We start from the raw sequence: 13,233 nt of genomic DNA, 5'->3' as shown, positions 1-13,233 counted from the left end.
AGCATCTTGTCTAGAGATGAAGATTAACAAGGCAGGACAAGGTACAGTATCAGAGGGGTAGCCCTGTTAGTCTGTATCAGCAAAAACAGCCAGGAGTCCTTGTGGCACCTTAGAGACTAACCAATTTATTTGGGCATAAGCTTTCGTGGGCTAAAACCCACTTCATCAGATGCATGGAGTGGAAAATACAGTAGGCAGGTATATATACACAGTACATGAAAAGATGGGAGTTGCCTTACCAAGTGTGGGGGGTGTCAGTGCTAATGAGACAATTCAATTAAAGTGAAAGTGGGAGGAAAAATCACTTTTGTAGTGTTAATGAGGCCAATGTAATCAGGGTGGCCCATTTCAAACAGTTGACGAGAAGGTGTGAGTAACAGTAGGGGGAGATGTCAAAATTATAACATTCAAAAACCAGTCGGAGAACACTTCAATCTGCCTGGACACTCAATAACAGACTTAAAAGTGGCAATTATTCAACAAAAAAACTTCAAAACCAGACTCCAACGAGAAACTGCAGAACTGGAATTAATTTGCAAGCTGGACACCATCAAATTGGGCCTGAATAAAGACTGGGAGAGGATTGGTCACTACAAAAACTTATTTCCCCATACTAATTTCCCCCTACCGTTACTCACACCTTCTTGTCAACTGTTTGAAATGGGCCACCCTGATTACATTGGCCTCATTAACACTACAAAAGTGATTTTTCCTCCCTTGGTATTCTACTGTTGAGAATAACCCACTTCCACTTTAACTGAATTGTCTCGTTAGCACTGATCCCCCACTTGGTAAGGCAACTCCCATATTTTCATATGCTGTGTATTTATACCTGCCTACTGTATTTTCCACTCCATGCATCTGATGAAGTGGGTTTTAGCCCATGAAAGCTTATGTCCAAATAAATTTGTTAGTCTCTAAGGTGCCACAAGTACTCTTAGTTGTTCATTCAGAGTGGATTATTCGATAAATAGAACAGTTACATCAGTATTGTGATTTTTATTTCACCTCCCACCAGTGTAATTCCCCTGCTGTCCATCAGAACAATTAGTCTGGAATCTGAATATTCCTTCTGTAATTAAATAAATAAATAAATAAATAATGGAGATATCCCATCTCCTAGAACTGGAAGGGACCTTGAAAGGTCATCAAGTCCAGTCCCCTGCCTTCACTAGCAGGACCAAGTACTGATTTTGCCCCAGATCCCCAAGTGGCCCCCTCAAGGATTGAACTCACAACCCTGGGTTTAGCAGGCCAATGCTCAAACCACTGAGCTATCCCTCCTATTTCATAAAACCCCCCTGTGCCTTCTTTAAGACAGGACAGATTTGGTTGGTTGAAAAACTAAAAGCACAGGCTCATGAACTGTGAATTATTAAACAACACATGAAAGAGTCATCTCTTTCCCATAGAACATCCTGCCCCCAAAAGCCTCACTCCTGAGATAAACTAATCACTGAGGCAGTCATGTTAGAAATTACACAAGGCAATACAAATTATTGCGTAGAACATTTTCACAGCGGAGGTGGAGAATTCAAGCATGCCCCATGTTTTCCATCAGCTGTGACATTCCACATGTGAACTGGACTTACCAGCAGAAATACATGTAGTAAAAGACTTTGCAGTTCCAGAACATGGTTATAGCTGGATGAGCTTGGCATCTGAAAGATTTATCACCAGCAGCATACTGCACAGCTCCTTAAATAAATCAGTGACATCAATGTTAAAAAAACCCACATCAATATTTAATACTCCCACTGAAATGATGCTCAGCTTTCTCCTACTCAGCCAGAACTCTCCTTCCTATTTCAGGGAAGCTGCCTGAACTTGCTACGTACATACACCACCCAAAGCAGACAATTTTGCACCTATCCGTTCAACAGGCACCTTAAGAACAGTCAAATACTATGATGATGAGCTCAGCAGAAGACCCTAAAGAGAACAGAAGATAATCATGGTCTCTCAAAATGAGTGAAAGTGTAATGCCACCACCGCCTCATTTCCAACTCAATCAATTCTGATGTTCTGCTGGGTTCTAAGCTGCAAGTCAATGATGAGGGATGGCATGTGATTTTTGTGGTTCTTCTTTTTAAGGTGACAGGTACTTCCCTCTGAGTCAGTGCTGGTTCAAAACACGGGCAAGCTGTTACAGAATGCTGTTCTGTGACTCTTTGTGGTAACTGAAAATTCCATAGCACTAAACCTGGGATGCTGGTCAAATTTCAGTTTGGAGTAGCCATATTCTGTCTGTCTTAATTCCCTCTGTAATTTCAATTGGATAGGCTATTCCTTGTTTCCTGTCTTAAACAGCTAGATTGTGTTGTTTTGTGCTTTTTAACAGTAGCTGAAATTCTATCCTAGAGGTAGCTGCATTTCAACAGCGGATAAAGTTACTCTTGTAAATACAGTTTTGTATAAACAGCACAATATGCAAAGCACTTAGGGGTCCAATTGGATGGAAAGCACTGTAAAAATGCAAGATCACTTTCTTAATACGCAGCGTATAGTAGCAAAAATAAGGCTCCTATATGAAAAGTATTTTCCAGTTTTGCAAATACATTCTCTCAAATAAAAAAAAAAAAGATACAAGTGTCTTTGGGTGAAATGTATTATAATTCCATTTATCTGAGATTTCTTTACATTGCAAACACTGTGTGGGGATGTGGGGGTGAGTCATGAATCAGTGTGTAGAGGGGTAAGTGGCTCTGATGGAAGCCCACCACCCACACCTTCAAGCTGAAAGAAGTTTGCTGCACATCCAGCTAACCTGTGACATGATTTCCACAATTATCCTATGCCAAATATTTAATTAGACTTCAGAATTACCCTCTGTTGGCCAAGGCAATACTTGCTTTTGTGGGGTTTTTTTATCCTCATCCAGGCGGGGAGGAGATTGAGAGTGTGAGAAATTTTCAGGGAGTCAGGTAAGATCAAAGCCCAGTCTGCCTTGTTATAGGATCAGAATCTCTGGCCTATAGCTGATAAACTCTGTGTTCTGTCCAGCAATCTCCATTTGTGATTGCTGTGTACAGCAGACATATCTGTGTCAAAGCATTTCAGTCACTGTGGAGGAGAGGACTAGTATAGAACCTAAAGCAAACCTGGGGGTGTTGGAACTTTACAATGGTTTTGTGAAAAGGTGTGTGGGAGGGGGAATATAAATCCTGATTCTCCTCTCATAACGGCATAAATCAGAAGTAACGTCATTTACTTATTCTGGTGTAAAAATAATGTGAGACCAGAATCAGGCTTGTAGGATCTAGCAGAGTAGTATTGTTCATATTCACACGACATATAAAATGTGGGGGTTTAGGGCTTTTTGGCCTTGACCTGAACACGCACAGCATATGCAACTCAGTCCAAGTTCCAAAGTAAAAAAAAATTGCTTATTGGAACATGCTTGTGCATGTGTGTGTCTTGCCGACCTTGGGCATTTTTTCAGGTGGACAGCAAAAGGAACATCCCTGACACCAAGGTGACCCTCTGGACAAATTCCAACTCCCTGCTCCAAAGAATAGAAGCACTAGGATTTCTCAACAAAACAGTTTTCAGAATTTTTCAACATGGGCAAAATAATATTTTCCCCTAAATTCTTTCTGAGAAATAGGTGAACTATTTTTGCTAAAAATTTCCAAAAAATCTTCAGTCTTAGACAGACAGCTAGCATGGAAAAAGTCAGCTCACAATTTCAGCTAAATGGTTAAGGTTGGGCAAAGTTATAAGCGACAGAAAACAGGTTTTATAATCAAATGCGTCAAACCACCTTTAACTATAGGCATCACTATTTGCACTACCTCAAATAAGATCTTAATGTGTTTAACTGTGTTGAATAAGTGTCATTATCCCCATTTATACAGTTCAGGAAACTGAGGCACAGAAAGATTAAGTGACTTGCCAAAGGCCACCTAGTTTTCTAACCAGTCCTGGGCCTTATCCAGCAAGCCAGCCAAATACAGCCTCCAAAAGGGTGAAAAAAGCTGGTCAGAAAATTATAAGTATTGTTCAAAAATTCAGCTTCAATTTTGTTTTTGAAAATCAACTTTTCATCTTAAATGAAAAAATTAAAAAGCAAAAAAAAGTTCATTTTCTAAATGAAAAATTTTGACCAGCTCTAGATAAAATGTTCCCAAACCAAAGAGAGCCTAATGGCACTAGAATCCCAGTTTTTGGACATGTGCTGCTAAACAAGAATACAATTTAGGAGCGCTAATCCTAGCAATGGGAAAATGGAGAGATCAAAAGATAAGCAGGTAAATAAGTAAGAGTAGCAGGGTCTCTCCCCAGCGCTGCTTGTCTAACATGATGGGTTTGTCTATTGTAGGGGTGGCTAACCTATAGTCGACAAAGTTGTAGAAAGGGCCCTACAGAGACGCCCCTCCTCTTTAACCCAGAAGTAGAATCTGCAGCCGCTAGAGGTCCCACTATGCAAGAATACATGGTTTCAGAGTAACAGCCGTGTTAGTCTGTATCCGCAAAAAGAAGAACAGGAGTACTTGTGGCACCTTAGAGACTAACAAATTTATTAGAGCATAAGCTTTCGTGGACTACAGCCCACTTCTTCGGATGCATATAGAATGCCATTTACAAGACAAACTTTGCCTCTCTACAAGCCATTTACAAGACAAACTTTGCCTCTCTACAAAGGAAAAAGGACACTAAACTATCTAAACTGCTACATGCCACAAGCAGCCACAACAGTAGTTCCCTTAACCCACCCAGCAATATTGTTAATCTTTCCAGCTATACTCTTAGCCCAGCAGAAGAGTCTGTCCTATCTCGGGGCCTCTCCTTTTGTCCCTCCAGACCCATGAATATGATACAGTTCTGCGGTGACCTAGAATCCTACTTTCGACGTCTCCAACTCAAAGAATATTTCCAACATACCTCTGAACAGCATACTAACCCACAGAATCCTCCCTACCAGCACTAGCATTCTATATGCATCCGAAGAAGTGGGCTGTAGTCCACGAAAGCTTATGCTCTAATAAATTTGTTAGTCTCTAAGGTGCCACAAGTACTCCTGTTCTTCTTTTTTCAAGAATACATGCTGATCCATGCAGAGACAGTGGGTCCTTGCATGCGATGGTCTGCGTGCTGTCACTTATGGGTTACCCTCATTTATTAAACATATAGTATGGATCATAAGGTCTCAGTGAGTGTTGGGACCTGTTGTGTCTGTGGAATACACAAAGCTGCTGTCTCTGAAGAGGCCACGCTCAGTGCTTAATATGTGTGTAGAATGGGAGGGAAGAGGCACAAAGGGTGACAAACCCAGCAAAAAAATATTTTTTAACTGAGCCAGGTTGCTGAAGGTTGCACTGTAAGCACTATCTTACCAAAACTGCTGCTCCTAGATTTTGACAGGCATCCCACTTTTAGCACTGGCCACGCTGCATTGGTGAGCCTGTCATCTCCGCCCCTGGAGGGGGGGCCACCCGCTGACCCCACAAAAAGGTTGCAAGTGACCGCTGGGCCTATCATCACTCAGGCTACCCTGCCATACCCCAGAGGTGGGTACCTGCTGCTCTCCCCTGAGTTTGGTATGGTTCCCTGTCATCCCTCAGCATAGGCCAGGCTAGCTCCTGGCCTTGCCCCTGCTTGAAGCCAGTGGGACAGTCCCAGTTCAAAGGGGGTTAAAGCCACTACTGGCCTGCCTGTGGCACCACTCCTGCCCTTGGTGCTTGCCCCTTCCAGCACCTCCCCCCAGCCACGGGACACACAGGTGACCCAGCCGAGAGAGGGGCAAACACCGTCCTCTGAGCTGGCTTGGGGTGGGGGTGATGATGGCCTGCAACACCTCCTTCTGCACCAGGCCCCAGCTGGACTGAGGGAAGGGCGGGGAGGTGTGAGATGGGAGGGGAAGGGCTGTGGATGAAGGGATGATGTGATGGGGAGGGGAAGGTCCTGTGGGGGAGGAAAAGGAAAGGGGGGGGCACTGTGATAAGGAAGGGAAGGTCCTTTGGTGAAAGGGGGAAGGCCTGTGGAGGAGGGGAAGGGGCGATGTGATGGGGAGGGGAAGGTCCTATGGGGGAAGGGGGAGGGGTGGTGTGAGGGGGGAAGGCCTGTGGAGGAGGGGAAGGGAAGGGGCGATGTGATGGGGAGGGGAAGGTCCTGTGGGGGAGGGGTGATGTGAGGGGGGGGAAGGTCCTGTGGGGGAAGGGAAGGGGAAGGGTGGTGTGAGGGGGGAAGGGCTTGGGGGGGGAGGGGGGGGGGGGGGGGGGGAAGGCACAAGGGGGGGGGGGGCTGCAGTTCGCTCTCCCCTCCAGCAGGGGGCGCTGCGCTCTCCCGTGCCCCTCACGCTGCCGGCCCCTCCAGCCCGCGGGAGCCGTGCAGCTCGATGGTCGCCTGCCGTCTCCTAGCAGCAGCCCCCTCGCTGCCAAGGCCGCCGCGCGTTGTCCGTGGGGTCGGGCGGCAGCCGGGCCCGGCCCCCCTGGGTAGGTGTCGGGAGGGGCGCGAGCGAGGGCCCGCCCTCCGCAGGTGCAGGAGGCGGGGCCACGCCCGCGCAGGTGACGCGTGCGCAGCCGGGGTGAGCCCGTACGGCGCAGCGCGTGAGGAGCTGGCCCCAATCCTCAGGTACAGGAGCGGGGGTGGGGGGCTGCTCTCTAGGTGGCTGCCCGCCGGGAGGGGAGGTCGCCCAGGGATGAGGAGCCGTGGGGGGAATCCCCCAGTCCCAACCCCACCCAGGTAGTCGCCCCTCCCGTGGGGCCTGGCAGAGCCCCCTGCTCCTAGCCCAGAGCAGGGCCCTGCAGGGCCTGGCTGGCTGGCGGGGCTCTCCCTGGCGACCTCGTGGCCCAGTGGCCGGGCTGACGATGGGCATTTGTCCCTGCAGAGCAGGGACATGGGGGGCAGCCACGTGCCCTGCCCTGCCCTGACCTGTGGGGAAGAGCTGCCATCACACAGCATCTCACAACCTGAAATGGGGGGCTGGAAGGGGTCTTGAGAGGTTGTCTAGTCTAGCCCCCCACGCCGAGCAGGGCCTAGTGACATTGGACCATCCCTGATGGTGTTTGTCCAACCTGTTCTTAGAAACCTCCAGAGATTCCCCAGCCTCCCTAGGGAACCTTGGTCCAGTGCTTACCTGTGTGCCGTATCCCTGTATAATTCTCCTTAGAACAGGAAACCGATTAGGGATTTGTGTTCCCAGTATCCAGCAGCAATAGTCTTGGAGTACATCTGGGCCTGAGTCTGGTCTCTCTTGTGCACACAACTGTATAACTCTTTGATTAATGGAATTATTTCTGATTCACAGTGATGTAAGTGTCACCAGGTTCAGACTCTGTCACACACACTCTGCTTCCTGATCCCAGCACCATAGAAATATTGTGTAAGTTGCTTACTCACATGCATTCTTATCACTTACCAGTACAGAGTCTTTGTGCCATTCATTTACCATTTTGCCTTGGAAACCTTCAAGCTGCCACTGTTAAAAAAAAAATAGTAAATACTATATTAATAATCCTCTGTACTCTGAAATCTAAGTATACTTCCTTCTATAGTATCATTCTGCCCTACTAGCTGCTGGGTGTGGAGACTTTAAAACATTTCCAGATGCATCTAATCCCCAGCAGAGCTACAGAAATATGTTGTCTCCTTTTTTAGGAAAATTCAAGACAGTGTACAGTGAGGATTTGTTAAAGGAAATTTGAGTTTACATGGAGCGCCAGGTATCATAAATCTATAAACAGTTTGAAAAGTGCTTCTGGCACAAAATACAATGAATTTGAGATGATTTTCCTCCTCATTGATGTAGAACAAAGTACAGTTAGTGGAGTTTTTCAAAAGTGTAGCTGCAAAACTGGCTAGATCACAAATACTAGATATGGTGATAACATTTCTTAAGTGTCTTTTATCTCTATTACAATAAACTGAGGAATGGGAACAGCACCTGAACTTTGTGCTGTTTTGTTAGAATTGGAAAAGGTACAGAGAAGGGCAACAGAAATGATTTAAGTGTATGGAACAGCTTCCAAATATGGAAAGATTAAAAAGACTGGGACTTTCAACTTGGAAAAGAGACAACTAAGGGGAGATATGATAGAGGTTTATAAAATCATGAATGATGTGGAGAAAGTGAATAAGGAAGTGTTATTTACTCTTTCACATACCACAAGGACCAGGAGTCACCCAATGAAATTAATAGGCAGCAGGTTTATAACTAACTAACAAAAGTAGTTTCTTCTTCACACAATGCACAGTCAACCAGTGAAACTCATTGCCAGGGGAGGTTGAGAAGGCCAAAAATACAATGGTGTTCAAAAAATAATTAGATAAAATCATGGAGGACAGGTCCATCAATGGCTATTATTAGGGCGCTACCAATTTCAAGGTCCATTTTGGTCAATTTCATTGTCATAGGATTTTAAAATTAGTCAATTTTATAGTTTCAGATATTTACATCTGAAATTCCACTGTGTTGTAACCATGGGGGTCCTGACCCCAAAGGGGGCCATAGAGGGTTGCAAAGCTGTTGTGGGGGTGGATCACTGGATTGCCACCCTCACTTCTGCATCTCACCACGGAGCTTCCTGCAGCTGCGGGAGGTACCCAGAGCTGGGTCTGATCTCCCCCCCCGAAAGCGGCTGTGCAGGGAAGAGGAAATCCTGTCCCTCCCCAGCCCTGCTGAGACTAGCAGCTAGAGCCTGGTAGGAGTCCCCGGCTGGGGTGCCCCCTGCTCCTCCCCTCCAATAGCTAGATTTTACGGAAGAGATTTGATTTCACGGTCCGTGACTCATTTTTCACAGCTGTGGATTTGGTGGGGCCCAACTATTTGATAAGATGGTCGGGGATACAGCCCCATGCTCTGGGTGTTCCTAGCCTCTGACTGCCAGAAGCAAGGAGTGGACAAGGGGATGGATCACCTGATGATTGCCTGTTCTATTTGTTCACCTCTGAAGCACCTGGCATTGGCCACTGTTGGAAGACAGGATACTGGGCTAGATGGACCCAGTATGACCATTCTTATGTTCAGCCTTTTCATTTGGACTAATATCTCTAATGTCTGTAACTTGAAGTCTTTAAATTATGATTTGAGGACTTCAGTAACTCAGCCAGAGGCTAGGGGTCTATTAAGTAGGGGAGAGGGGAGGTTCTGTGGCCTGCAATGTGCAGGAGGTCAGATTAGAGCTAGATAGGGGGACCAGATTTCCCAATTTTATAGGGACAGTCCCGATTTTTGGTTCTTTTTCTTATATAGACTCCTATTACCTCCCACCCCCGTCCCTATTTTTCACACTAGCTGTCTGGTCACCCTAGAGCTAGATGATCACGATGGTCTCTTCTGACTTTAAAGTCTGAGTCTAATCGCTTTTTGTGAGCGCACTTCATTTTTAAACTTTTCAATGTAAACATTCGGAGCTTGGCATTTGAACTGCCAGGCTTATAAGTAGTGAAATATTTGACACTTTCTGAAAAGTCTGTTTCTCTTCTAACTTCTTACCTGTTATTTATGAAATACTCAAAAAGGGTTTGTTTTTGTCTTATTTATTTTCAGGTCCCTTTTGGAAAGCATGCAACTGAAGCCATGAGTACAAATAAACAGTGGGATGTTAACAAAGCGCTGGCTGTTGCCAGCCTCTTCCATTTTCTTTACAGTGCAGGAAACGCCTGTGTGATTCCATTTTTAACTCTTTACTTCCGGCAACTGGGGTTGACTGCCCCTTTAGTAGGTATTATCATTGGAATTAAGCACTTAATATCATCTCTCTGGGCACCACTATGCTCCTACTTTGCAAAGAGCCACAGTAAAAGGAAAGTTCTCATTACTGGATCATTGCTGTGTTCAGTGGGAACCGGTTTGCTGCTTACACTTGTCCCACCTTTGAGCAAGGATGTCATGTACAAATATTGTAATATAAGCCAGCAATCAAATAGCTTGCTGAATGCAGTAGAGGTCCCTGACATGAGTCTAAACAATTTGAGTGCTGTAAATCCTAGTACTGTTACCAATAAAGAAATGGTGTCTGCAGAAACGCTAAGAACAGCTACAAATGTTTTGGTGACAAGTGGAAAGCCACCGCTACCGAGTTCAGCTTTCCAAGAATTGTTTACCTTCTTTACAGATGCACAGAAGAAGAATGGTAAACTAACTGGTGAAGTGGGTATAACTGCAGACCATTACAATAATAGGTCTTCTGCCAAGATAGTTTCTTCAGTGAATGCAATTAACCAGATGATACAAGAACTTGAGACACTCAATTCAAATGAAACACCAATCCATAGGCTTGAGAAGGAAACCAAAATTCCAGAGGCTGGGCTGTTGAATGTGAATAGTAATCCTGAGAAAAAACTTTCTGTTGGTGGAAGTACTGAATTTTCTTTACTTCAAACAAACAATCACCCTGCTGGTCGAGCTTCTTATGTTTTTGAAAATCTGTCGAGTCACTGGGAGAAAGTTCGGGATGTCAACTTTGAGTTCTTACAAGATATTAACTTTCTTGACCGTGAGCACCAGATTTTTCTCATGGTGCTAGGTGCTGTTGTGTTTTGGGAGCTGTTGGCTGCACCTCTTGAATGGATGGTTGATGACAGTCTTTATGAATATCTTGACTTTGTTGATGCAACTGACCGATATGGGAAGCTTTGGATTTGGAGTTATTTGGGTGCATCTGGAGGAGCCTGCAGTATCACCATATTTGTAGATCAGTTGAACTGCTTCCTCAGTGCTAAAATCTCTCGTCTCGCTGTGCACTTCTATGGCTATGCTGTACTGATCACACTCACATTGCTCATCAGTGTCTTTCTTCCTATCCATGTTTCCAAGAAAACAGAGCATCTGAACAAAACTGTCAAAGCTCTGAACCTCATTGGAAGTGATGGCCGAACAATTCTCTCTGCTGTCACCGTCTTCCTTACAGGAGTCATTGGATCTACTGTGCAGAATTTTCTCTTCTGGCAAATGCAGGACCGAGGCAGCAGTGAATTATACATGGGTCTCTCGGTGGCTATCGGACTGATTGCTGAAATTCTGCTTTATATCTTCAAAAGCAAGTTACTAAGGGCTCTTTCAAGTAGTGGTACTGTTGCACTGAGTTTAAGCTGCCTTTCAGCACAGCTTCTGTACTATTCGTTCCTATGGAATGCGTGGTCAGTACTGCCTATTCAGATGTTGTGTGCCTTCAGCAACGGTGCCTTATGGTGGGCAGTTAATATGTTGGTTGACGATGTAGCCAGTCCTGGGACAGAGAGAGCTCTGCACATCGTCCTCCAGGGCCTCTCATATGGTTGTGGAGCTAGCCTGGGAAGCTTTGCAGGAGGATTTGTTGTGAGCAACTTTGGCTTGGCAGTTCTGTACAGGGCATGCTCTATAAGTTTGGCACTGTGGTTAATCTTGTTCCTGATTGTCCAGTCTAAGTTGCCTCGGCAGAAAAAAATTAATTATTCTCGTCTCCTGGCTGCAGATCCTAGTGATGAGAGTGACTCTGACGAGGAGAAGGAAAGGGACTGGCTAGTGAAAGCTATGAAAGATGAGAACTTCAGTAGGAATTGGTAACATAATCATATTTGATCAGCTATTCTGCAGTAGAACAAATTCAGAGTACAAAGGTAAAATTATTAGGCAGGAGGGAAAGAAATGCCCAGGAATGACTAATAATTCCTAAGTGGTGGAATATACAGTGTACATACTTGCCTGGAAAGCTGTGTATAAAGACCATGTTTTATAAATCTTTTATTTTCTTAAGATTAATTTATAGTAAATATTTGTAGCATTTTTTAACTTAATCATTATGTTTCCCAAATCCAAGTGGAAGGCCTTTTGAGATGTGCATTTGCTAAAATAAATGCAGTTAAGTTTTTAATCCAAAGGCAGAATTTTGATGCACATTTCTCAGAGCTATAGCTGCTGACATTGGGAGCTGTACCTTAGCACAGTCGAATCAATTTAAAAAAAAAATATTTACAGTGCACTAAAGTCAGTAAGGAACCATCCTTCCCAGGCTCAGTCTTCAACAAACAAGGATTATTAATGAAAGAAACACCGTGTTGGCTTTAGTTTGACCTCTAAAATCAGTCTTGCTATAGGCTTGGTCAGCAGTGAAAAATAATATTGGCATAGCTGTGTCAGTCAGGGGTGTGAAAAAACATAGTTCTGGTGGCACAACCCCTAGTGTGGATGCAGCTATGTCACCAGAAGTGCTTCCATTGATCTAGCTAATATGTTAGGGGAAGTGTTGTCCCTACATGCTCAGAAAACCCCCTTTTGTTGGCATAGGCGGCATCTACACTAAGAGCTCTGTTGGCATAACGTCCATAGTGTAGACATAGCCATAGACTGCACATGTTTATGATGGCAGTGTAGTCTAGTGGATAGAGCACCAGATGGTCTCAGAAGACTTGGCTTCCTCTGCCACTGGTCTGCTGGATGACTTTGGAAAAGTCACTTTCCCTTCCTGCACTTCAGTTTTCCCCATCTGTAAATGATACTGACCTCCTTTGTAAAGGGCTTTGAGGTCTATGGATTAAAGAGCTAGGTATTTATGGTTGTTATTTAGCTAGGGGTGTAATTGTTGAGGTGGCTGTGAAGACAATGTTGACAAATAACTGGGCTTTCTTATAGTCAGTATTTTTAAAAAGGATGGCTGGAGTACACTCCCAAATGTTGGCTCACTGAATTCAACAAAGCATCATGTGGCTTATCTTTAATATAATGTGTCCTTGGGCCTCTGAGGACCATCTATTTCATCTTGATCTGAGTAGCCTCTGCTTGGATCAATATGCAGTAATGCTGGTGATCTATGTGTATACTTGTAGCATGGTATTCACAAAAGTGCTTAGCACTTGACTGAACTGCTCCCATTTAAATCAGTAGGATCATTGACTTCTGTGGGAGCACAGTTAGGCCCAGGCTGAGTGCTTTTGAAAATCCCACCCATATAGTCCCCATCACTGGAGTATTACAAACCTTAGTAAATCATCCTTGTAAGGTTGGGAAGTAGCATCATCTGCACAGAAAGATGGACTGACTTGCCCAAGGTCACACAAGGTGTTTGTGGTGGAGCTGAATCCAGCTCTCCGAAGTCCCAGCACACTGCTATAACCACAGTGCTATCCTTCCTCTACCTGGGCTCTGTGCAGACTGCATCTCCATATTAAGGATAGAGATGGATAGAGCACCATCTTTTATATCTTTCAAAAGATAGCTGCTACCTGTTTTATTTTGTGCAAGTTAAACATGGCACTTTTTACGCCCCTTTGATTGGGGTAAGTTTCGGCAACCTGTATTTTTAGAATACACTA

At 44.7% G+C, this 13,233-nt stretch overlaps 2 protein-coding genes across 8 annotated transcripts in view; both read left to right on the top strand.

Moving 5' to 3' along the window:
- Nucleotides 1-6,332: 6,332 nt before the first annotated feature.
- The window catches only part of LOC117887331 (bMERB domain-containing protein 1-like), an 82,657-nt gene continuing 75,756 nt past the window's right edge, over nucleotides 6,333-13,233 (top strand). For 3 of the 5 annotated variants that reach the window (XR_004648163.1, XM_034789837.1, XM_034789836.1), the window contains exon 1: nucleotides 6,333-6,434. Coding sequence is in view for 2 of the 5 variants with exons in the window: in XM_034789837.1 (XP_034645728.1) it covers nucleotides 6,338-6,434 (97 nt within the window). In the remaining 3 variants the exon portion in view is untranslated. Of the gene's footprint in view, nucleotides 6,435-6,489; nucleotides 6,574-7,252; nucleotides 7,325-13,233 lie in introns of those variants that run through there. The other 2 variants (XM_034789839.1, XM_034789840.1) reach the window with 2 other exon arrangements.
- On the top strand, nucleotides 6,348-12,162 carry MFSD6L (major facilitator superfamily domain containing 6 like). Of its 3 annotated transcripts, XM_034789832.1 has the most exons (3): nucleotides 6,514-6,573; nucleotides 7,250-7,324; nucleotides 9,491-12,162. In XM_034789832.1, exon 3 carries the CDS (start codon nucleotides 9,521-9,523, stop codon nucleotides 11,486-11,488), a length of 1,968 nt encoding a protein of 655 aa, XP_034645723.1. In that variant the 5' UTR covers nucleotides 6,514-6,573; nucleotides 7,250-7,324; nucleotides 9,491-9,520; the 3' UTR covers nucleotides 11,489-12,162. The 3 variants fall into 3 exon arrangements, with proteins under 3 accessions (XP_034645725.1, XP_034645724.1, XP_034645723.1); XM_034789834.1 differs by lacking the exons at nucleotides 6,514-6,573; nucleotides 7,250-7,324 and adding an exon at nucleotides 6,348-6,434; XM_034789833.1 differs by lacking the exon at nucleotides 7,250-7,324 and having other exon boundaries at nucleotides 6,451-6,573.

This window comes from Trachemys scripta, chromosome 14, assembly GCF_013100865.1.
Source record: "Trachemys scripta elegans isolate TJP31775 chromosome 14, CAS_Tse_1.0, whole genome shotgun sequence".
Taxonomy (NCBI): Eukaryota; Metazoa; Chordata; order Testudines; family Emydidae; genus Trachemys; species Trachemys scripta.
This window is presented reverse-complemented; position numbering and strand designations above follow the sequence as displayed.